The sequence below is a fragment of the Orcinus orca genome, chromosome 1, assembly GCF_937001465.1.
Source record: "Orcinus orca chromosome 1, mOrcOrc1.1, whole genome shotgun sequence".
NCBI lineage: Eukaryota > Metazoa > Chordata > Mammalia > Artiodactyla > Delphinidae > Orcinus > Orcinus orca.
In genome coordinates this window covers 92,222,954-92,244,826 of record NC_064559.1, presented here as the reverse complement: position 1 = coordinate 92,244,826, position 21,873 = coordinate 92,222,954, and the positions used below count along the sequence as shown (strand labels likewise).

General features: G+C 45.7%; 1 protein-coding gene across 6 annotated transcripts in view; it reads left to right on the top strand.

Moving 5' to 3' along the window:
• PBX1 (PBX homeobox 1) overlaps nucleotides 1-21,873 on the top strand; it is a 283,269-nt gene that overhangs the window by 214,825 nt on the left and 46,571 nt on the right. For all 6 annotated transcript variants that reach the window (XM_033409750.2, XM_033409751.2, XM_004282038.3 and 3 more), the window contains 2 exons: nucleotides 11,372-11,616; nucleotides 17,941-18,131. In XM_033409750.2, the coding sequence (XP_033265641.1) occupies nucleotides 11,372-11,616; nucleotides 17,941-18,131 (436 nt within the window). The remainder of the gene's footprint in view (nucleotides 1-11,371; nucleotides 11,617-17,940; nucleotides 18,132-21,873) is intronic.

Here is a 21,873-nt window from a genome sequence, read left to right as displayed (position 1 = left end):
GGTTTCCACACGCAGCCACCCCTCACCACCCACCCCTCTCTTTCCTGGTTCAGACTACACTCCTCCAGGCCATCCAACACCCCGACCAGGAGGCCTCTCCTTCCCCTGCTCCAAACTCCAGGCTTCCCAGATCTTCTCCCACTTCTGCTAATAGCCGGAGTGATACCCAAGAGAGACCCCTCTAATGATCAAGGCTTTTTCTATCTGTTCTAAACCTTCTCTTTTTTTGCAGGGAGAAATTCTCCCCAGTGGCTTCTCAGGTTTTTCTGTGACTTGCCTCTAGTTATTAAATCTGCCTCTTTCTAATTTCCTCTGTAACATTCTACCCAACAAGAAATCACTCTGCCTTCTAGAGTTCTTTCTTTCTTTCTTTTTTTCTTAATAGCTTGTATTAGCTTAGATTGGTTGAGCTGCCAAACACAAATAAAACAAAACAAAAACCTCCCCAACTCCCAAGACAACTTGGCTTAAACAAAATGCAAGTTTATTTCTCTCTTACTTTCATATAGTCTGAAGGTGACCACAGACTGGTCTGTAGGATATGAGAACTTCTATCTGGTTTCTCTCTCTAGTGGCTTCTGTTCCCCAGGTCAACTCATGGCCCAGAGTGGCTGCTAGAGCCCCAGCCATTATATTCATGTTCCAGGTAGCAAAAGGAAAAGAGAGAAAGAGGCAAGAAAGGCATTCCTTCTTTTTAAGGACGTTCCTAGGAGTTTTATATCTAGCTTCTACTCATCTATCACTAACTGGAATTTTGTCACTGGAGGCATGACCACATCTAGCTGCAAGGGAAGCTGGAAATTGTCTTTCCTCCCAGTGACCCTGAACTTAACTAAAAATCAGTGTTCTGTGTCCATGGAGAGGAATGTGTTGGAAGAAACCAGCAGGTCATCCTTTTCCTTCATCTTTGTACCAAAGCTCTCTGCCAGGCCCTTTTCCTAGCTGTCCCCTCTCCTAGGTCCCATACAGGAGAGAGACACATGCTCCATCACATCTCATATCTCAAGAAAAATATTAGTAAAGCACACATTTACATGAAGTGATCTTATTATTATCAGTGTTAGTTGCAGTGGTAACGGTAGTCCTGAGATTCAGCGAGTCTTTTCCATCCTCTTATAGATTCAAAGAAATTGTGTTCCAGTGGAGGGAGAAGTAGAAGGACCAAGTTAAAGAGGCCGAAGGGATGGAGACAGCCAGAATGTTTCACCTCATTTCCTGATTCTAGGCCCTGTGTCTGACCCTGACTAGAATTTGCTGTCTGCCAACTGTGATGACATCCCTCTGTCCTTGGTCTGCACACCTCTGTCTGTGGAGGTCATCTGGCAGAGGTGTCCCTTTCCCGCCTGTTAGAGAGTAAGCCTCCTCCAGAGGATGGAGGTGTACTATTAGTAGAAGTATGTGTCTTCTGTGATTTGTGGAATTGGAAATAATCATGAAGCAAGTTAGCTAAGTTATCACTATCTTCCGTAAGGACCCCTCAAAATCAACAGCACATTGTATTAGGAACCCTGCCGTTGAATTATTCTGTAATTTTCAAAAACCGGAAAGATTTTTGTGGGAACAAAATGCTCTTTTTTTCAAACTTAGTTCTGAGGAAATCGTTTGGAAGGTGGGAGGAAAAAAAAAAATTCTGCTATGATTGAACTTGAAAATATGCAAGTCACCGCTAGTCACTAGGAGCTAGAAAAGCATTCGTAGTCCTAAGACAGTGGAATTATGTCAAGATGATAAGATCACACATGATACAAATGTGGCAGTATCCAATTATCTTAATATTTTGAGTGTGGAGTTTCTCTATGTCCCGGCAGAAAGGGATGACTGTGAGGTCTGAATCCCACCCAAAAGTCGAAACTGAAACACATTTCTTCAAACCTTGATCATGAATAGAATCTTTGCTCCCTTCTGGTTATAATTTATTTATTTTTTAATGGAAATTTGAAAGCAACCATTAAAGAGGACATCCAGGCTAGCTTGTCTGACACAAGGTGAGATTGCTTCAGAGCTGAGTGGTTCCCAGAAGGGTCTTTTCAGCCTTCTAGGAGGATTGCATCTTACAGTGTGAGCTCTGCCAGGTCAGGGTGCTTTCTGGCTTAGGTAGACTAAAGCCGGGGGCTCTTGTAAAGAGGGGACACACCAGGCTTCAGAGGAAGTGGGATTCTTAATGTGCTTGGGAGAAGAATAGCAAGAAAGGAACATAAAGAGGGGGAAAGAGGAGAAAAAAGAAGAAGACGTTTTGAAATGAATTCTTTGAGCTGAGGATCGATTTCCTGGGCTTGATGGTGTCAGTCTGAGCTTGCCTTGGAAGCACAGCACAGTGAGGTAGGGTGTGTGTGTGTGTGCGTGTGTGCGTGTGTGCGTGTGTGTGTGTGTGTGTGTCTGTACACTCATTAACTTAGCCTGGTTCCTTCTGCCTTGCTGATTCCTAATATATGAAAACCAAACTCTTAACCCTAAATCTATCTTGCTTTCTTATTCTTCCCAAAGGGACCTTTATCGATGGAATTGATTTAGATTTAACCAACAATTGAAAACCTACCAGTTACCAAGCACGGACATGTGCTTTTGTAAAAATAACCTTATTTAATCCTTTAATAAGAATCGTGGCGTGGTTGATATTATTATTGACGGTCGGGTGATAAACTGAGCTTAAGGGAGGCAAGGTCATGCAGTGGGAGCCTTGGACCTGGCTTTGTACCAGTGTCCTTCCTTCGTGCCATGTTACAGAGCTGACAGAAGAGGGCTTGGGCCCTTACACTTTGGGAGGATATTGAAATCTAATGGGAGAGGAAATCTGTCAGGAATTAGCACTTGCAGGCAATGTGCTAGGTGCCTAATTGAGACTCCAAGCTACAGAACATTTTCATCTTAAGGCAAGAGAATAGTGAGCGATCTCTTTCTCCGTGGTCACTTCCTTGAGAAGCTACCATTGCAGGGAGAAGCTTGCATCTCTGGGATTGCACAGCAAGCTGCCAACCAGTGGCTCCCAATTTCTCATGCTTTTTGTGTACAACTGGGTAGGAAACCGTTTCTTGCATCATGAGCTACCGGGTGCCGTCTGGGCCTCTCACACCCTGTGCTGGTCCTCCCCGGGGAGCTTTTCTTCTTCTCTCACCCCTTTAAGCATGGCAGTCTGAGGCCAAGCCCAGTGTGACGTCATGCCCTCCTACCAACTTCTGCAATAACTCTTTAGGCCAAGGGGTTCCCCGTGCAGCAGTCCAAGCTAGAGCTATTAAGGCCCAGTGCCCCTCACCCAGGCAGCCGGCACCTGTCCAGGAAGGCAGGAGTCTGCTGCCCAGCACATGAGCCTGCTGTCTGCCAGCTGGCCCAGGAGGCTCCGTGTGCCAAGCAGGGGACGTGTGACGGGATCCATGCCCGAGTGTTTCCTGAGAAGTAGAAAATGCATGTGACCAGGGCTGCCAAAGCCTGGCCCAGAAAAAGGGATGACAAGAAAAGCAAGGCATGTTTCTCTAAAGAAGACCCAAAGATATAAACCACCACCACCACAACAAAAATCTGTAAAACCGTCTCGAGAGTGTCATATATTTGTATTTTCACCTCCTGCCCTAAAACTTCTCCGAAAGTCTTGCACGTAGTCGTGGATGGTAAGTGTGAAAAAATGAGTGTATCATTAAGGTCCCTGCTCGACCAATTTTATTTTGCAACTCAGCACAGTGCCTGGTACCATAGGAGATGCTCAATAAATATTTGTGGGATGAAATGCTTGAGGAATCTCAAAGTCTTGCTGTCAACTGACTAAAGCCCTCAAGTCTCCTTGCTTGGTCTACCTGCCTAACAAACCAAGACGAAAAGTTGAAAGGCCTAGAAGACATCTTATCTTCATGTCTAAACCCCTGGTGATGCCATAAGAAACCCTAGACCCGTGGGTCCCAACCTTGGTGTCCCTAAGCTTCTAAAGGGCTAAGAGACAAACAGCTGGCAGTCCGAGGGTGGCTGTCACACTTGAAGTCTCCATGAACTTGGCCTTCTCATCTGACACATCTGCTCCAGGCAACTGTAGCCTCAGAGATCTCCACCTAGGCTGGATGGTCTCCACTCAGGTGGTAACTCGTTCTTCCATGCTATCCAGAAGCACTGACTGACAGCTGTCTCTAATGCTGGTTTGTAAAATTCAGGAAATCACATTGCTAATCGTTTCCATTTGTTGGATGGACAGACTCTTTTCAAAACACACAAAAACGCTTGTCCATCAAACAAACGAAGGGGTTGAGAATTAGGGGGTGAAAAACATTGGGACATGCTACCCTGAGCTTCAAGCCACTGACATCAGATGTCGGTCCCATCTTTGGTTCAGAAGAATCAAATTGTGTCATCGGTATTTTTCAGCTCAAGCTAGGAATTTATGATGTGTGGGTACAGGTGTGCTTGTGGGAAATGAAGGAAACTGGAGGAAGGAAGAGAGGGTGTGTATCCCTTGGGACTTTTTTGGTTGCCAACCACCAACTCTGACAACATTATGCGCCCACCACAGGCCTCAGGGCAGTTGGTGTAGCGTGCAAGAGGGGACTAGAGGAGTCTAAACCCTGGGCTTCTTGAAGCCAGAGCCCGGGTCTCATGATTCTTGGAAATCCCAGCACCCACCTCGTTCCTGGCACCTCAGAGGCCCTCAGTTAGTGATGTAAGTGAACTGAGCATTCCTCAGAGGGCTCGCTTCGGGTGACATGGTATGTGTGGCCCCTTCACTGTGGGCCACTCTCAGCCCTCCCAGGAATTCTTCCCCAGGTACCAGTCATGTGCCAGGCTCTCCCCAAAACCCAGAGCCTTCATCGTGGATAATGTTGGCTTACTGGGGACATACCAGGCTGCGCGTTCCGGAGGCTCTGGCTTAATGACTGTGTAGATTTGCTTACTTAGAATTTTCAGGCTGATTTGACAGATGTTTGAAGTGGGGGTGGAAGAGGTGACAGAGGGAAAGGCCCTCTACTAGTAGCTGACTCTGGTCCAACTTGTAACTGGACCAGAGGGAGAAAGAGCCCATCTAAGGAACTGCCTCGCCAAGGACAGTGGACCGAGGCAGAGAGCATCGGAGAGTACCATCCTGCATCCTTCCCTCCTTCCCTTTTTCTCATATATTAAGAGATGCTTGAATAGATGCTCAGTGCCAGAGGCTCTGTGTGGTCATAGGGGGGATACGTAGATGTAGGACAGGTTGTCACTGCTTTTCAGAAGCTCACAGCCTTGCTCTCAAGGCGGCAGGTGTGACCTTGGTTGTTCTGAGATGTGCTGTGGCTGTGGTGTAGATAGTACTTGCCCTGGTGGCTCAGAGGCAAGGGAGCTCCTTTTTAGCTGTTGTCTGGGTGGGTTTCATGGAGAAGGACTTTGAGCTGAGATTTGAAATAGGATGGGACTGTAGTAAGTGGATTCTTCTGGCTGAGATGGAAGAGGGCATTCTATCACTCGGCCCAGTGGCTCTAATCATGATGGTCCTATTGGCCTAAAGAAGTAATTGAAGAGGACCAGATTTGGAGGAAATTGTAAAGAAATTAAGAAGTCAGTAGGAACAACTTCCTTCCCTACCTCATATCTGGTTGTCTTCTGCCTAGAGTGTCAGTCATGACCTAGGCCTCAAAAGACAGTTTGTGTGTGCGTTTGTGTGTGTGTGCATACACGCACACATACGCAGAATTGAAATAGCATCCACTTGCCTACCATTTGTGACAGTCAGAATCCTAACGTTGTAGTAGAGGGTAAAGCGTCTAAGAGTTGAAGACCTAGATTCTAGTCGTGGCTTGTCCCGTTTGCTTTGATTTGGGGGAAATTACTTTGCCTTTGTAACCTGCAGTTATCTACTCTCTAAGTTTGGAATATTCCTTCATGTTTTATAAGGTGATGCAATTCATTGCGCACAAGTACTTTCTGAACAAATAAAAGGTGTTAACTGTGATATTTTCAGGAGGCAGGCACTTTGTTCTATTTCTAAAAAATGCAAGGACAATGGATTTCTGTCCCAGTACTTCTGTCCAAAGTTCTGACCCCCTGGGAGATGGCAGAGCAGGGCTGGGGGTGAGGCTGGCAGAGCTTCCCTCCCCCAGCTTTCCTGGTCATGTATGTTGACGAACAGCTCGTGGACAGTGGAACAATTGCATGGAGGTTAAGTCTCGTGCCTTCAAATCAAGCAAAGAGGTTGGCCAGAAAGTGTGAGGGCTCCCATCCTGGGGAGAACGCCTCATGCCCTTTCCCAAACCGCCTGTCTGTTGGCTGTCTATCTCTATCATCTCTCTCTATCTCTCAGCCCGGCTTTGGGTCCCTGGACTGCTGTCCGAATCTGAAGACAGCCCTCTCTGTAGATCTGCCCTCCTCCCCTGCTGCCTGCCCCAGACGTGGAAGTATGAATCTAAGCGGGGGGCATTTTCCCCAGCTCTGAAATAACCTGGGACAGGAAACAGCCGGACCCTCCCAGTCCAACCAGTCCTTGGTGAAGAAAGAGTGCCCTCTAGTGGGTATTGTCTGGAGCTGCTCCGGATCCATGTCACAGCTCAGCCAAGGACAAAACAACCCGCTCGTGGCCCTCCTGGCAAGGATCTCGAAACTGCCTTTGGGTTCGGTTTGTTTTTCTCCTTGTGTGAAGAAAAATAAAGAAAGAACAGCGGGAGACCAGTTGTGAGAGCAGCTCCGACAGTGCTCTGACAGCCTCCTTATCTTGGGAGGTTCACCAAAGAACCCCAGGGCCAGTGATGGCAGCAAGGTAGACCATGACATCGGGTGCTTTTTAAAGGGCATGTGACAATTTCTATATACATCACTTACCTGTCTTGGCCGGTCTCTTCCATGAGGGGTTAGATTTGTGAGAAGGAAACTCTATTGAAGAATGATTACCGAAAGGGTTAAATATCTTGTCGGGTGACCCTCCGTGGAGAGCAAATCCACCGCAGTTGATTTCATTTTTGGTAGTGGAAGTGTACAGATCTGACTATTAAAACCCTGTATGTACTGGCATAAACAGGGGAATTTTCCCTTTAAAACCTGTTTCAGTAAAAGCTGTTGGGTAGGGAGCATAGAGGGGCGGGGGCTAGGGAGGGCGCAGGACACCCATCAGGGGAGCAGGAACCTGATCATATGTGATGGTTGCTGGATTAGGTAACAGCTCCGCTGGTTGAAATTGGATCTTGGAGGGTGAGTGTTAACATCTCTGGTGTCCCGGTGAAAGGTTCATTTGAGACCTGCATGGTGCTACAGAGATAAAAAAGGAGCTTTTAAATAATCATTTTGTCTCCTACTTGCCAGAGTGCCGGCTTCAAGCAGTAAATGGGTAGCATCACTCTGCTTAGACATATCGGCCTTTTCGTTTATTTAATGTTGGTGGGATTTTTTTTTTTTTTTTAACTCCCTGGCCGAACAGTTTCTCATACCAGTGAATCTCAACACCCTTTTTTTTTTTTTTTTTTTTTTTTTTTTTGCGGTACGCGGGCCTCTCACTGCTGTGACCTCTCCCGTTGCGGAGCACAGGCTCCGGACGCGCAGGCTCAGCGGCCATGGCTCACGGGCCCAGCCGCTCTGCGGCATGTGGGATCTTCCCGGACCGGGGGACGAACCTGTGTCCCCTGCATCGGCAGGCGGACTCTCAACCACTGCGCCACCAGGGAAGCCCCAACACCCCTTTTTATAGTGGTACGGATGCTGCTCCTTCTGGGCAGAAACCTGTACATGCAGTGTTGTTTATTGGTCCATCCGGGCCTCTGCCCAGCACACATACACAGTCCAAGACCCTCAGAACCAGAATCTTCCATGTAAAATAGTGGAAGAGGAAAGTTTTCTTTTGTTTATATTGTGTGTGTGTGTGTGTGTGTGTGGATAGTTATGGTGGTGGTTCTGACACATACTCTGAAATTTCTATTTTCACAATCATTTGAGTATAATCTAAAGGGTGTAATTTGGAGAAGACTGTTGGGTTTTTTGTTTTTCCACATTTTTCTGTTCCTTTATTTTCTTCAGATCTCTGGTTTGGGGCCAATTTATGTGTCCTGAACTCTGAATATAAGTGCAAGCACCATTGATGTTATGGTACATTGTATTTCTAGCATACCAATTTCTTCTTGGCCACATTTAGAAATCAATTATATTAAATCTCAGTGAATCCAAATTTCTTTCTGAAGAGTATTTATTTACAGGAGTCATCCAATTATATAAAAGCTAAGCGAAATGATAACACTCTTACTCTGCGTGTGTGTGTCTTTTTCCCCCAACTAAATGTATCTTTCGTACCTGAGGGGGGAGAAAAATAAGAGTCAGTATAGATTACGGCTTCACCCTCTGTGCTAGTCCTGGAACTTCTTTGGTGGGTAGGGGGTTAACGCTGTATCCTTTCAGTGTCCTTGGCCAGCTTTAGCACCTTGCTCTCTTATTTCATTTAAAACCAGTTAGATTTCAAGACCAAGAAAAATATTAATTAGGTAGGTGTACAGAGTTTGTGTGGACGTTTCGTGCTTCCCGTTGATTGTTTAAACGAAAAAGTAGGGCATGGGCGTGGGTGCAACTGAGAGAGGCTGGAAAGGGAAAATATTCTCAGAGGTAAATATTGGGCACATGGGAAATACTAGTAGGAACATGCCCACCTAGTCACCTACCTGGTACCTGGAGGAACTAGTGCCAGCACTTTGGTCTGTGCATGCCTGTCTCTTTGCCTCTCTTGCTCCTCTCATAACGAATTGAACTTTGCTAGAGGAGCAAGCTAATGGGGTGAGCAGGTCAGTCTTAGGCACAGGTGCTGTCTGACGATGCTCATCACCACCTCAGGTAACGCAGTGTTTAGGTAGCCCTAGGAAAGTGCGTCTTCACCATTAAGATGACGTGCTTATTTTTTGCTTTGCTACCATTGTTGCGACCAGAAACCATCACAAGATCTGTCAGTGCTGGATCTGTCAGGAAGGATTGTTATAGAGTGATGAGGAAGAAGCACTTGGAGGCATCACTGCCCAGCTCCGGAGTTAACCAGCCTCAGCATCTTGGGGAGATTTCCCGTCAGCCAAAGTTTGCAGCCTCTTCTGGGATACACTGGCCATATTAGTGTCAGGTTTTGCCTCAGCACCAGTTTCTTAATGATCAAGCAAAAGTGCAACAATTACAGAATGGCTCAGAGTTGATCTTCTTTTTCTTTTTTCATTTGTAAATGGCCCATCGATATTTGTCGTTGGTAAAGTAATGAAAATTCATTCAGTAAAATTCACTGGGGAAACATCCATAAACCCCACGTAAATGCCCTCACCTGGAAGAATTCACTGGGCTGTACAGGCCAGGAAGGAAGGGTTCCTGGGCTCTGAGCCCAGCTCCTTGCGGGGTCACGTTCTTTTCCCCACCTTTAGGGACTGGTATTCAGGAAATGGTTACTGCATTCATTTCCTTTCTTAAGGAAACCTTTGTTAGTGATATGTTCTTCTGAGGACTTTGTAGATCTGAGTAAATAAATTCAAGGAACTGAATAACATGACTAAATCTTTATTATTCTAAGATCAAAGGGACAGTTTCCCATTACAAAAAAAGGATGTCATTGGAAAAAGGTCCACAAAATAAACCTCCAGGATCCCCTAACCTGTGCCATTAACAATGTAGCAATTTTCTTTTAGTGCAGCAGAATATTAAAAATTCAGATGCAAGAGGAGAACCTGGGTCCTGAAATCTGGCTTGTTGGGCGTCAGAGAGGACTTCCTTCTTTCCTCCCCAGCTAACTGCCTTCCCCACGTCTTCCTTTCCCTCCTCCCGTCCTTTCTTACTTCATGGGGTGTGGGGGGCACGTGTCCCTACCCCGTGCCTTTAATCCTAACCGCCAGCCCTGGTCCACATGACTTGACCTTCCACTTGACTGTCTCCTGTTTCATGAAAGCAAAGCTGCCGTTTTCCTTTTAGCACAGGAATCGGGCTTTCCTTTGAAACAGCTTCCAAGGTTGCTTCTTGTCATGCCTGTTAGAAGCCAGGAGCATGTGGACACAGCCAGCAGTTATGCTTGTATTATACGTGATGAAATGCCCTGAATGTCTACATGTCCCCTCGGATTGAGCTCAGATCCACCTTCCCTGTCACAACCCCGTGGGGCTACCTTGCTAGGGCTCAGGAGACAACTGCACCTGGCACCGTCCCCGTGGTGCTCACCAGAGGCATCCCGGCTGGAAACAGCTCTGGGCTCTCTGGCTGCACCAGTGTTCACATACCCACCAGGCTGCATAGACCCTGCCACCTCCGTCCCCAAGATGTGAACCAGCATGGGACGCCTTCTCCTCCGTCTTTAATCGTGTTCCTCCTTTCCTACTCTCAGTTTGTTTTTAATTGGAAATTCTTTTCGTGTTCGCTCTCAACAAAGACTTGGCTGCTGACAAGTAAACTGGGCTCAGATGAGTGATTTACTTTATGGCAGGTTGTCTGAAGGTAGTAAAAAGAGACTGCCTAGCTCTTCTGCTGATTTACTAAATCACTTGATCTCTTTCAGTCCAAATCACCCCCTCATCCCCCGCAAATGGTCATGGTGTTTTAATAAAAAGCAGAGCCTCTAACAGAGCTGAGCCTTCTCCATCCTATCAGAATACTGGCTTCTCTGAATCCCTGAGACAGCTTGTTAAAAGGACCTCACCCTTGTTTGTACCAGGATGGAGTTCTTATCACCTGGAACAGATTGATCTCAATGTGGGGAGATGGAAATCCCTAGTCCGGGGGTAAGGTTTAACACTTCCCTCCAAATTAACTGGATTTGCCTGGCTTAGATCATTTGGGAGATGAAAATTCAGGCTGATCGAGTATTACAAAGTCAATGAGTATAAAACCACAACCTCACAGAAATCTAAAATTAGAAATGAAGAAGGAAATGCTTTTCCTTGAATTAAAATTCGGCAGTTTGGGGATGAAAGTGAAAATTATATTGCTATCATTAATTTGTTTGTAGATTTGAAATTTCTTTCACTGGTAAAATATGCGTAACCTAAAACTTATCATTATAACTGTTTTTGAGTGGACAGTCCAGTGGCATTAAGTACATTCGCATTGTTGTGCGGCCGTCACCACCATCCATCTCCAGAACTTTTTCATCTTCCCAAGATGAAACTCTGTACCGGTTAATCACGAACTCCTTATCTCCCTCCTTCCCGGCAGCCCGTGGTACCCACTGGTCTACTTTCTGCCTCCATCAATTGGACTATGCTAGGTACCTCATAGGATGGGATATAATTAACTTGGGGAACGAAGCAAATCTCTCCTTGCATTTTCTCCTCCTCCAATCCCTCTCTTTTTCCAACCCATTGCTCAGATGCCATATTGCAAGTAATTTGAGACTTAGCCAAACGATACATTGGGAGTTTTTTGTTGTTGTTATTAACCTTTGCTTCGTTGGGTTACTCTTAACACCTCCCCACTCTTTTGGGTCTTCCCGCAGTTTTGAGTATCCGGGGAGCGCAGGAAGAAGAGCCAACAGACCCCCAGCTGATGCGACTGGACAACATGCTGCTGGCGGAGGGGGTGGCCGGGCCAGAGAAGGGTGGCGGCTCGGCCGCGGCGGCTGCGGCGGCGGCAGCTTCTGGAGGCGCCGGTTCCGACAATTCGGTGGAGCATTCTGATTACAGAGCCAAACTCTCACAGATCAGACAAATCTACCACACGGAGCTGGAGAAATACGAGCAGGTAACCACAGCCCTGTGGGGTCTGGGCGCCCCCCAGCCCTTCAGGAAAAGGGCGGAGGCATCAGGAAACTCAGGGCTGTGGGCGCTGAGGCGGGCAGCGTTTCCTGGAGACTGACATCTGGGGTCCAGCATCTCCGGCCTCACCCCAGAACCACTTGCTGAACCTGAGCCCACCGAGTCCTTGGTGTCCACTGTTGAAAACCCGGGCAAACTAGAGATAAAGCCATTAAAAAAAAGTCGAAGTTGTAAATGATGATTCCAGAAAACATCCATAGTCAATATAAGGAAAACTCAGTTCCTGGAGCTCTGGAGTGTTTCCCTGTGCACATGCAGCCCCGGGGCTCTCAGGGTCATGAGCAGAGGGTCATGGTGCTCATGGAATCCTATGGAAATGGACACTAAAGTCCCTCGCTCTACCTAGATTCAGTTCAAATGGGAGTCAAACATGTTCTGCTTTTTATATATGGTGTGCAATACGAGACACGCCTCCCGCTAGAAGAAGAGTAGAGGGTCTCAGGGGACCCCTGGAGTCAGACAAAGTTGAATTCCAGTCCTGACACTCCACTAAATGGTCTCTGGGATCCAGTGGTCCACATACTATACCCTAAAAGCTGGGGGTTTTTGGCAAAGAGCTGTGGATTTGGAGTCTAGGATATCAAAGAGCCATAAAAATCATATGAAGGAAAGGCTAAGAAAGGCTTTAAGTCATAGAACAGTATATAAATGTTGTACGGTATTCTAATTATAATAGCGCCCCTCTCTACTAGAGGACCCCCCCACACACATACACACACATGTGAATTTTTTTAAATTTATTTATTTATTAATTTATTTAATTAATTTATTTATTAATTTATTTAATTTTTGGCTGCATTGCGTCTTCGTTGCTGTGCGTGGACTTTCTCTAGTTGAGGCAAGCGGGGGCTACTCTTCGTTGCGGTGCGTGGGCTTCTCATTGCGGTGGCTTCTCGTTGCGGAGCAGGGGCTCTAGGCGTGTGGGCTTCAGTAGTTGTGGCACGTGGGCTCAGTAGTTGTGGCTCACGAGCTCTAGAGCACAGGCTCAGTAGCTGTGGCGCAAGGGCTTAGTTGCTCTGCGGCATGTGGGATCTTCCCGGACCAGGGCTTGAACCCGTGTCCCCTGCATTGGCCGGCAGATTCCTAACCACTGCGCCACCGGGGAAGACCCCACATGTGAATTTAAATATCAATATTGTTTCCTCTGGTCAGTATGAGCAATACTACTTTATTAGGAGTCCCTTAACATCAGGCTGTCCTCCCATTATTTATAGATATATTTGTTGTCATCTCTTTGGATGTGACATTGTCCTGAAATTCTAAGTTAACTTACTTCCATTGAATTGTTAGGTTTATGGCTTTCTTTTCTTTTTTAAGGGTCACAGAAGAAAGCGGAGAAAAAGCAAAAAGTGGAAGACCCTGTACTGTCCACTTATGACTGTCTAGGTAGAAGGCAAATGCAAACTTAATAGAAAATTTAAATTTTAAAATAGAAATAGGCATTTTAAAATTTAAAGTGAAGAAAGTTTCATTATTGCACTCCTATCTACCTTTGAAATGGATTTCTACAAAGTCCCTTCTTTTGTGAGGGAAAACGGTGTGAAGCTGGAAGCCAAGCGTGGTGAATTTCAGCCATCAGACAGGTGTAGGGAGGGTTCAAGGGGAGGAAAATAAAAGCAATCTTGTGCTAAGAACCTGTGGATCATCACCCTCCACCTTCCTGGGAAAGAAAAAACATTCTTAACACGGTGTAGGCTCATGTAGACATTTCCTCAGTTCCCAGGAGAGGCTGAGCTCAGGTAAGCTGGCTGATCTATGACAGCTTCCCCACCTGGGCCATCATGTTAGGGTTCAGAGTCGGCCCCAACTAATGGGATAACTTGGGAAGACACATGGGGACGTTTGCTGACAAGGTCCGTAGCTGGCCTCTTGGGTTCTTCCTACTCTGTGCTTTCCCTATTTTACCTTCACTGCTAAGCTTGGCCTCTGGCATAACAAACTATCTTGACCTAGTATCCAGGTTAACTCATGCCAAACTCCAGGGGTACACGACGAGTGTGGCTTCCTCCCTAAACCCATAACTGGCATGGATGTTAGGCTGGATGGCGTTTAAAACTGGCTTTCTTCTTAGCTCAGGTTGCCAGCAACATAGACGAATGGACTCTTTCCTTGATTTAAGCCCCCCCTTGTCTCACTCTTCCATCCTCATCCAAAATGACTAAAGCACTTTTGTCAACTTAACTGCACTTGTTCCTCAAGGTAATTTTAAGGCTGGGTCCTCCAGACAGGTACTGTCATCATCTTCATTTCGATACAGCTGAGGAACTGGAGGTCAAAGAGGTTAGGTGATGTATCTGGGTCACACATCCAAAGGAGGGACAGAGTTGGCCCTGGAAGCCAGATTTTGACCCTTAGCCCAAGGGCTCTTATTGGAACAATACCCAGCCAGCCGCACTTAATGTGGAACAAGTGTGGACGTCTGTAGACAATGAAGTAACCGGCTTGACCTCTCTGTTACTTTCATGGACTAGATTGATGCTCTCTAAGAGAGGCTAGTGATAAAAAAACTATTCTTCTTCAGAAACTTCTCACAGATATCTACCTATTCTAAATAATAATCATGCTGGAAATTGGGAGCTTAAGGAAAAGCTCCATCAGTACAGAGCAAATTAGGTAAATGTAGTAGTAATCTGTATTTGTTATTCTTCAAAAACACTAAAAAATCATTTCCTTATTTCTTTGGGCATTTTCTGGGTAAGAACTGAATACTGTTTAACATACTCTATGTGCTTAATAATTTATTAATATTAGTTGTATTGTTAATTATAGTAAATAGATTATAAGGAAATTATGCCATTAACCTTCTAGCTAGTATGTCTGAGAGACAGATCTTCTTCATTGTTTTCTGTAAGCATTCCTTGCGGGAGCTTCCTTAAAAATAGGAAACCTTAGGAAAAATGTCAGTCTCTGTTTTAGTAGTACCTAGATGGTTACCAAACTGACTATTTAAGAGTTGGTTCTGTTGTTTTGGTTTGTTTTGTTTTGATTTTAGTTTGGTGATGGTAGATAACCAGAGGATCAGTTAGCTTTCCAGTAAGTAGCCACCATAACCCTACTCACCCATCCCCCACCTCCCCCCCCCAAAAAAACCCAACATGAGCCAGCCATTGTTTCACCCTGAGGTTATTAGATAAAGAAGCCTTCTAGAGACTTTCATTCAAAAGAAAAGAAGGAAATTGTTTTCTTCATTAAAAGGGGCTGGTAAAACACTTTTTCAGCAGATCATGTTGGAAGCGAATATTCTAATAGATAAAACCGTGATATCCAGAAACCTGAATTTTGTTCCAAGTGCTATTCTAAGAAACGATACTCTTGTCGTTTTGCAGAGTTCTTCACTTTTCAGTTTTCGTGAATAATGCTGCCAGGGCATTGACAAGGCTGTCTCTAAGGCCGAACCCAGGTGGGTCAGGTCCACTCACAGCCAAGAAAGTCTTAAAATCCCAGTCACATTCGTTGCTGAAATTGGCAGCCGAATCCAGTTTGAAGCAGTAAGCGAAGAAGGTGGGCTGAAGAGAAGTGCAGGAAGGAGGCTTCAAGTCTAGGATTAAATTGCTTAAACTCAAGCAGGATTTTCTAAGAGAGCTTCTCCTGGGTAGGCTGCTCCCAGAAGGGCCTTTGCCCTGGAACTTGGGACGTCTCCTTTCAGAAAGCGTCCGCTTTCTGGGGGCAGCTGGAGGGGTAGCTCCAGGAGGTGTACCATCTTTCGGACAGTCTGCAGCAGAGTCTCCTCTGTCACAGAAACCTTCAGCCGGCGAGGGTCCTATTTAATGAACGATTGCCATCCCCACGCTTCCCAATTCCATCAGGAGCGCCTGGCTACATGGGAGCAGCACAGCCTGTGAAGGTGCCGAGCTTGGGGGAACTGAGGAGGAGACGTGGGTAGTTCAGGTCCTGGAAAAATCTGGATCACTGTGTTCTGTCTGTCTAAAATGGACTTGGAACTCCTCTGCACTGTCTGTTGCGTGTTCCCAAGCAGCTGTTGAGCAGCTGTCTTGCTGCACCTCAGCAGTGGGTGAAAAGACTCCACTGTCTGTTTGGGGCAGAGCAGAGAGGGGCCCGGGATCCAATGCCCTAAATAAGCATCAGGTATTGTGAGTATTTTTATTCACCGTAATGAAGCACTTCATTATTAGCCGAGCACTGTGGCTCCCCAGCAGAGAGCAAGTGCACTTGACAATACCTCCTTCACATCCAGTCCCTCCTCCCTGTGAGCCCCCATCAAGCGGGGAGAGGTTGCAGCCCAGCGGGGGATGAAGCGTTTCTCCGGAAAGCCACTTAGGATGCCTGCCGTGTGCCTCCCCCCACCACGCCCCACCCCGACTTCTCATAGACTTGCTGCCAACTCGCTGCCAGGTTTTATCTCCCTCCCTTGTTGAGGTTGGGGAGAGATGAAGCTTATACTAAGATCTCGTGTTTAGGTAGCAGTTTTCTTAGTAAGAGCAAACTGCTGTTGGACCTGATCTTCTATGGATTCTGTCTGCAGCATATGCCTGCAGCCTAGAAAGAAGGTATTTGTGACCCCCTTTAGTTTTACCACGGGGCGAGAGGTTTGCCCAATCGTGATCCTGTGCTGGGTTTCTAAGTTCTCTGTACTTTGAAGAGATAATAATGACACAATTTATGTGGCCAGACACAAAGAGAGTAACTCAAGTAGTCCTTACCACACCCTTTGAGGTACTGTCATCCCCATTTCACGAATAGGGAAGACGAGATACAGGGATCTTACATAACTAGCCAAGGCCCCAGAGCGAAGTGAGTGCCAGCGCAGGATCTGAACGCAGGCAGTCTGTGCTCTTAGCCCACTGCTGCGTTCATGTGAGTGATTTACTCCATCTGCAGGTCACTGCACTAGAGCACGGGCACTGCTAGCCTTGCTGAAGGGTCAGGAATGATTCAATCCACTCTCGGACAAATAAAACGAAGTACTGAGTAGTGAAAGGATTTACCCTCATACTCACGGAGGCAGGTCAAAGCCCAGGCCTCCCAGCCCCCAGTGTAGACACAGCCCAGTGGATGCGTCTGCCTTTGTATCTTTGGCCAGCCGACCTCGAAGGATTTCTTGGAGAAATGAACTGTAAATATGTTATTGTTACTGCATAATTGACAGCTAGGAAGGGCTTGGTGCTGTAAAAAACAAGGGCAATGCAGTGTTAGCCTCAATGGGCGTGTTTCCACTGTTAATATTAAGTTGAACCCTTTGAGTCCTTAGTTCTTCAAGTCTCACAGCATCAAGTTGCCCTTTTTTGTGAACAGTCTTATACAGTTTTAGAACATTACTGTGAGTTAACCTGTGAGTAGATATTTTATTGAATGTTCACTAATAAAACCCGACTACCGAGATGATAAGTAATAGTAACTAAGAGAAAGGGCAGTGGTGCTCTGAGGAGCAGATTCAGGGTCTGGGAAAGAAGAGACACCCTGGCCTGGATGAGGATGTGTTCAGGTCCTGCCTCAGCTGCTGTTTTTTGCTGTGGGCCCTTCATCTCTTGGAGCCACAGTTTTCCCAACTGTAAAATAAGGAGGCGGGAAAAATGATCTCCAGTTTCACTTCCAGAGCTGAGAGTATGTTGGTCTCTAACCTGAGAGTTTTCCTTTCTGCAGGGATAACTCCTGAATCCTCTAATTCATATTTGGATGCTGTTTTTTTTTTTTTTTTTAACCTATTCCCTTTGTGTTATAGACATAGCAGATCTTCGGAAGACCGGCATAGGAGGGAGTCCTTACGATAAAAGTAGAAGTAGAAATAGATGGATGAGAAATCTCCCAGAAGAGTTATCAGAGCTTTTAAGTCCATGATTCCACTCTTCGGGCTGTTTATGCTGAATTGAATATTTGGAAGCTTTAACATATCAGAGATAAGGGCAAGACAGAAAGTTCATGCTATATGTGGCCCCAAACTCTCTTTGACTGTTAACATTAGGGTGAAGGGTTGTGAAGTGTGTTTTATACTAGTGTCCGTGTTCTCATCTTTCATAGTAGTAAAATCATGAAAAATAATTGATTTTGAAAAATACTTAAGAATTTTCTTTTCCCTTTAAAAAAATCCACAGCATGGCCAAAAATTATAATCAAATGGGCGGAAAGGGATTTCCAGGCGTCATTTATTTTTTCCGATTTGACAGAATGCCACAAACTAGCCCACTTTCCTTACCTGCACACGTCTCTAGCAAAAGACCTACACAGCCTCACGTCGAGTGTGCTGAGGCTTGGACCCTCCCCACACCCCACGTGTGTCATCCTGCCGTTCCAGGCCTGTAATGAGTTCACCACCCACGTGATGAATCTCCTGCGAGAGCAAAGCCGGACCAGGCCCATCTCCCCGAAGGAGATCGAACGGATGGTCAGTATCATCCACCGCAAGTTCAGCTCCATCCAGATGCAGCTGAAGCAAAGCACGTGTGAGGCCGTCATGATCCTGCGTTCCCGGTTTCTGGATGCGCGGTGAGTCCCCAGCAGGGGTCTGTCCTTTGGGAGAACCCACTGATCCAGGGTTGGAATCCACGGCTGGCCCTCTCCAAAGACTCCGTTGTCATCATGTTCAAGGCTAAGCCAAGTGGTAGCCTGAGAAATGTTCTTAGTCAGGGAAAGGAGTGCTGAGAGGGTGGATGGCCATTGGTTTTATACGGCTCCAGAAAAACGTGTCATGGGCGGGGGTATTCTTTATGGCCGCTGCTTACTCACTCTTCATGAGAAGCAAGGATGACTTAGCTACAAGGACAGAAAAAGCAGGACTTTTTGTTTTCATACCGCTAGGTGTCTCTTTCACAGGAATAGTTTGTAACTATGGGCCCATACAGGTCTTGCTAGATAGTGCAATGACCTGTTTTCTCCCAGAAAGTTCTGATTGAGAGCTGGGAATCTTTGCCACAGTATATGTAGGCAGAGAGGGCACCCAGTTCGAGTCAACAAATATTTATAACTAGATTACCATGTGTCCTACTCTGGGCTGAGTTTTAGGGGCACAGAGATGAAAAGATGAAGAAGACATGGTCCCTTGGGTGTAGAGGGGCAAGGGACTGGTCTGATATGGGCCAGATTTTCAATCAAGATTTGATGTTTTCTACCTGACATTAACTTGTGACCTAATTTGTGAGGTCAAAGAATTCAGTTGAAATCACGGATAGAAAGGTCCTTTACGACAAAAACTGAGACTATAGAACAAATAATCAGTTCTTGGTCCTCCTACCCTCTAGACCAATGGATTTGTACAAATCCCTTTGATTTCTTTGGCTTCTGTTATCCAGCCTGTAAAATGGCGATATCATATCTTTCATCGACTCTAGGGGAGTGTATTGGTAATTGATCTCATAAATAAGTTTTCAGAGTGTGGATATCCTATGTGATCTACAGTTCATCTTAAATTAGCCATCTTCTATCAATGCAGATTTCATCATTCATTGTTTCAATTCCTGAATATAATCCCAACATATGATTTTTATTATTGAAACATTAGGTATGTCAGGGTCATATACCATTTAATAATCTGTAGTTTTGTTCCTTTTCATTCAGACACCCAAATGCTCTGCTTTTTAAATTTTTTCACCCCGGAAATCATGTAGTATTCAGCTCTCTTACCTGTACTTTTCTCTCTCTTCACAAGTGTGGTCTTTACAGTTCACAGACCTCTTTAAAACTCCCTGGCACCTCCTAAACTCTCTTTTATTCATTGTGTTTTGGGTCACGTGGAGTATGAAATAAGAACGCCAGCTAGCAAACTGGATCTCTGGGCTAATAGAATTCCATAGAGTAAGTCAAGAGAAAGTACAAATGAAGAGAGCTGTTCCCAGCAGAGCATGGTGATGAGTGGGGGAATGCACAGGCCCTCTGAAGCAGGACCCCCCCCCCCCGCCGCCGTGCATCGCCCTCGCCCCGTGGCCTGCTGCCAGCCTGGCTTCTTTAAAGCAGGCCGTTCCTCACGGTACAAAGTGCAAGTGACTGGTGGCCTGTGTCTGGGTCTTTCCCCTGTGCTGTGGCCGCTGCCACTCTGCATGTGTTGTTTACATCCCCATGGTAACTCCCCTCGTTAAAATGCTGGAGTTGGCATTTATGTTGGCAGATACTGAAAAAAAAAAAAAGAAAAATTGGGCCCAGACTGTGTTCTTTTCAAGAAAGAAATCAGAGAGAAGGGAGGAGCAGAATCATTTTCTCATAGGATTTCTTCTCTCAGTAACTCTGCTGTGGCCAGCAGAAGGTCAGACTCTAAAAGACGCGAAACTAGGCGAGCTTTGTACACAGTTCCTTTCACTTCCACCAGCCTTTGCCTAGATTGTTCCAGTTGGCACCAGAAGGACAGTCACTGTAAGAGAGGGTCTCTTTCCTGCTTTTGCTGCAACCTTTAAATCATTGCCTCTGAGCCAAGGTTCAAAACTAAAACAACTAACCTTTTGTCTTTGTTATTAGCATTTACTTAGAGGTATGTATATTTAGTATCGCTGAAAAAATATGACCCCAAGTGCCAACCCAAGGCTAAGCAAATGGTTTTTCCAGCTCAAAAATAAACGTTTGCCTGGACTTCCTGATTGCGGTAGCTAATATCATTGCTTCTAGTGCTATCTATAATTGGGAAAGCTAGCTAAACACACTATACTAAGAAAGACACATTCACTGCTAATGTTCATGTGCTTCTCTAAACCATGCATCTGATGGGCAGGGCTTCATCGGAAAAGATTTCTTGGAAGACAAAATGCAAGGAGGACTTGATTTAGTAACAGGATTAGTCTTCGTCATGTAATGGGTATGCAGAATTGAATGTTACTGCTTTGTTGTGTAACATTCCTTGTATTTTGTGTTGCTGAAGAACAGATCACCACAAATTTAGCAGCTTAGAACAACACAGAGTTATTATCTCACGGTTTCTGTTGTTCAGGAGCCTGGGCAGGCTAACCTGGGTTCTCTGCTCTAGTCGCACAAAGCTGCAACCCAGGGGTCAGCTGAGGCCACGCTCTTATCTGAAGCTCATTCCAGTAGGGGCATAATTCAGTTCCTTGTGATTGTAGAACTGAAGTCCCCAGATCCTAGAAGCTGCCCTCTCCACAGGCAGCTTACAAGTTGTCTGCTTGCTTTCTTCCTGGAGAATGCCACCATTTTAAGGATTTAACCTAATCTCCCGTTTCATTAATGCAAAGTCAACTGATTGGTAACTTAATCACAGGAAGGATATCCTGTTATTTTCACAGTGCCCCCCAACACATACGCTCAAGGGAAAGAGATGTACCCCAGGGTGGAATCTTACATATCTTCTTAGGATTCTGCCTTCCACACTCCCCAGCTGAGCATTTGGGCCAGGTTTTGTCCACTCAAGTCATATCCTTTTTTTTTTTTTTTTGCGGTACGCGGGCCTCTCACTGTTGCGGCCTCTCCCGTTGCGGAGCACAGGCTCCGGACGCGCAGGCTCAGCAGCCATGGCTCACGGGCGCAGCCGCTCTGCGGCATGTGGGATCTTCCCGGACCGGGGCACGAGCCCGTGTCCCCTGCATCGGCAGGTGGACTCTCAACCACTGCACCACCAGGGAAGCCCCAAGTCATATCCTTTTTGTCTTCCTTATAGTGCCAGAATAGTTTAACTTAAAAATCCCACTCATTCATTCATTCACTCAACATTTATTATTTCAGCTTTATATCAAGCATTGTGCTGTAAAACTTGGTAAGCTTATTGTCAGGACTACAGTAATTCTTTGAGAGAGAGAACTTGTAAACCCTTTTAATGGTTTTCTAGCAATACAGTAATTTTATCTTGTTTTTTAAAAATAACATCTTGCTAGAGAGAACAATAAGAACCTAAAGACATGGTTGGAAGTACACCTCTGCACTTCACCCTGGTAGATGGAGTTACCTAAAATGATTAGCAAAGGGGACGGTAAGAAAGAGGAAAGGACATCCAATAAGGTCTGGCCAAACTGGCACTGTATTTAGATTTATTTACTTCTCTGAGTTTTTACTCTCTGTCAAATGCTATATTAGCCACTGGAATAACAAAGATGAAAAAATGCATGTAAATGTGGGTCCTCCTGGGACAGGTGCTCTTATAACAGCATAAAACTGCGCATGATCACAGGAAGTACATCTGCCAAGTTTACCCAAAGGGGAGAGAGGATCGAAAATCAGGGAGAGGCAGACAGTGCTGAGTCTCAGAGGAGTATGATGTTTAACACATAGAAGGAATCACAGAAGCAAAGTAGACAAC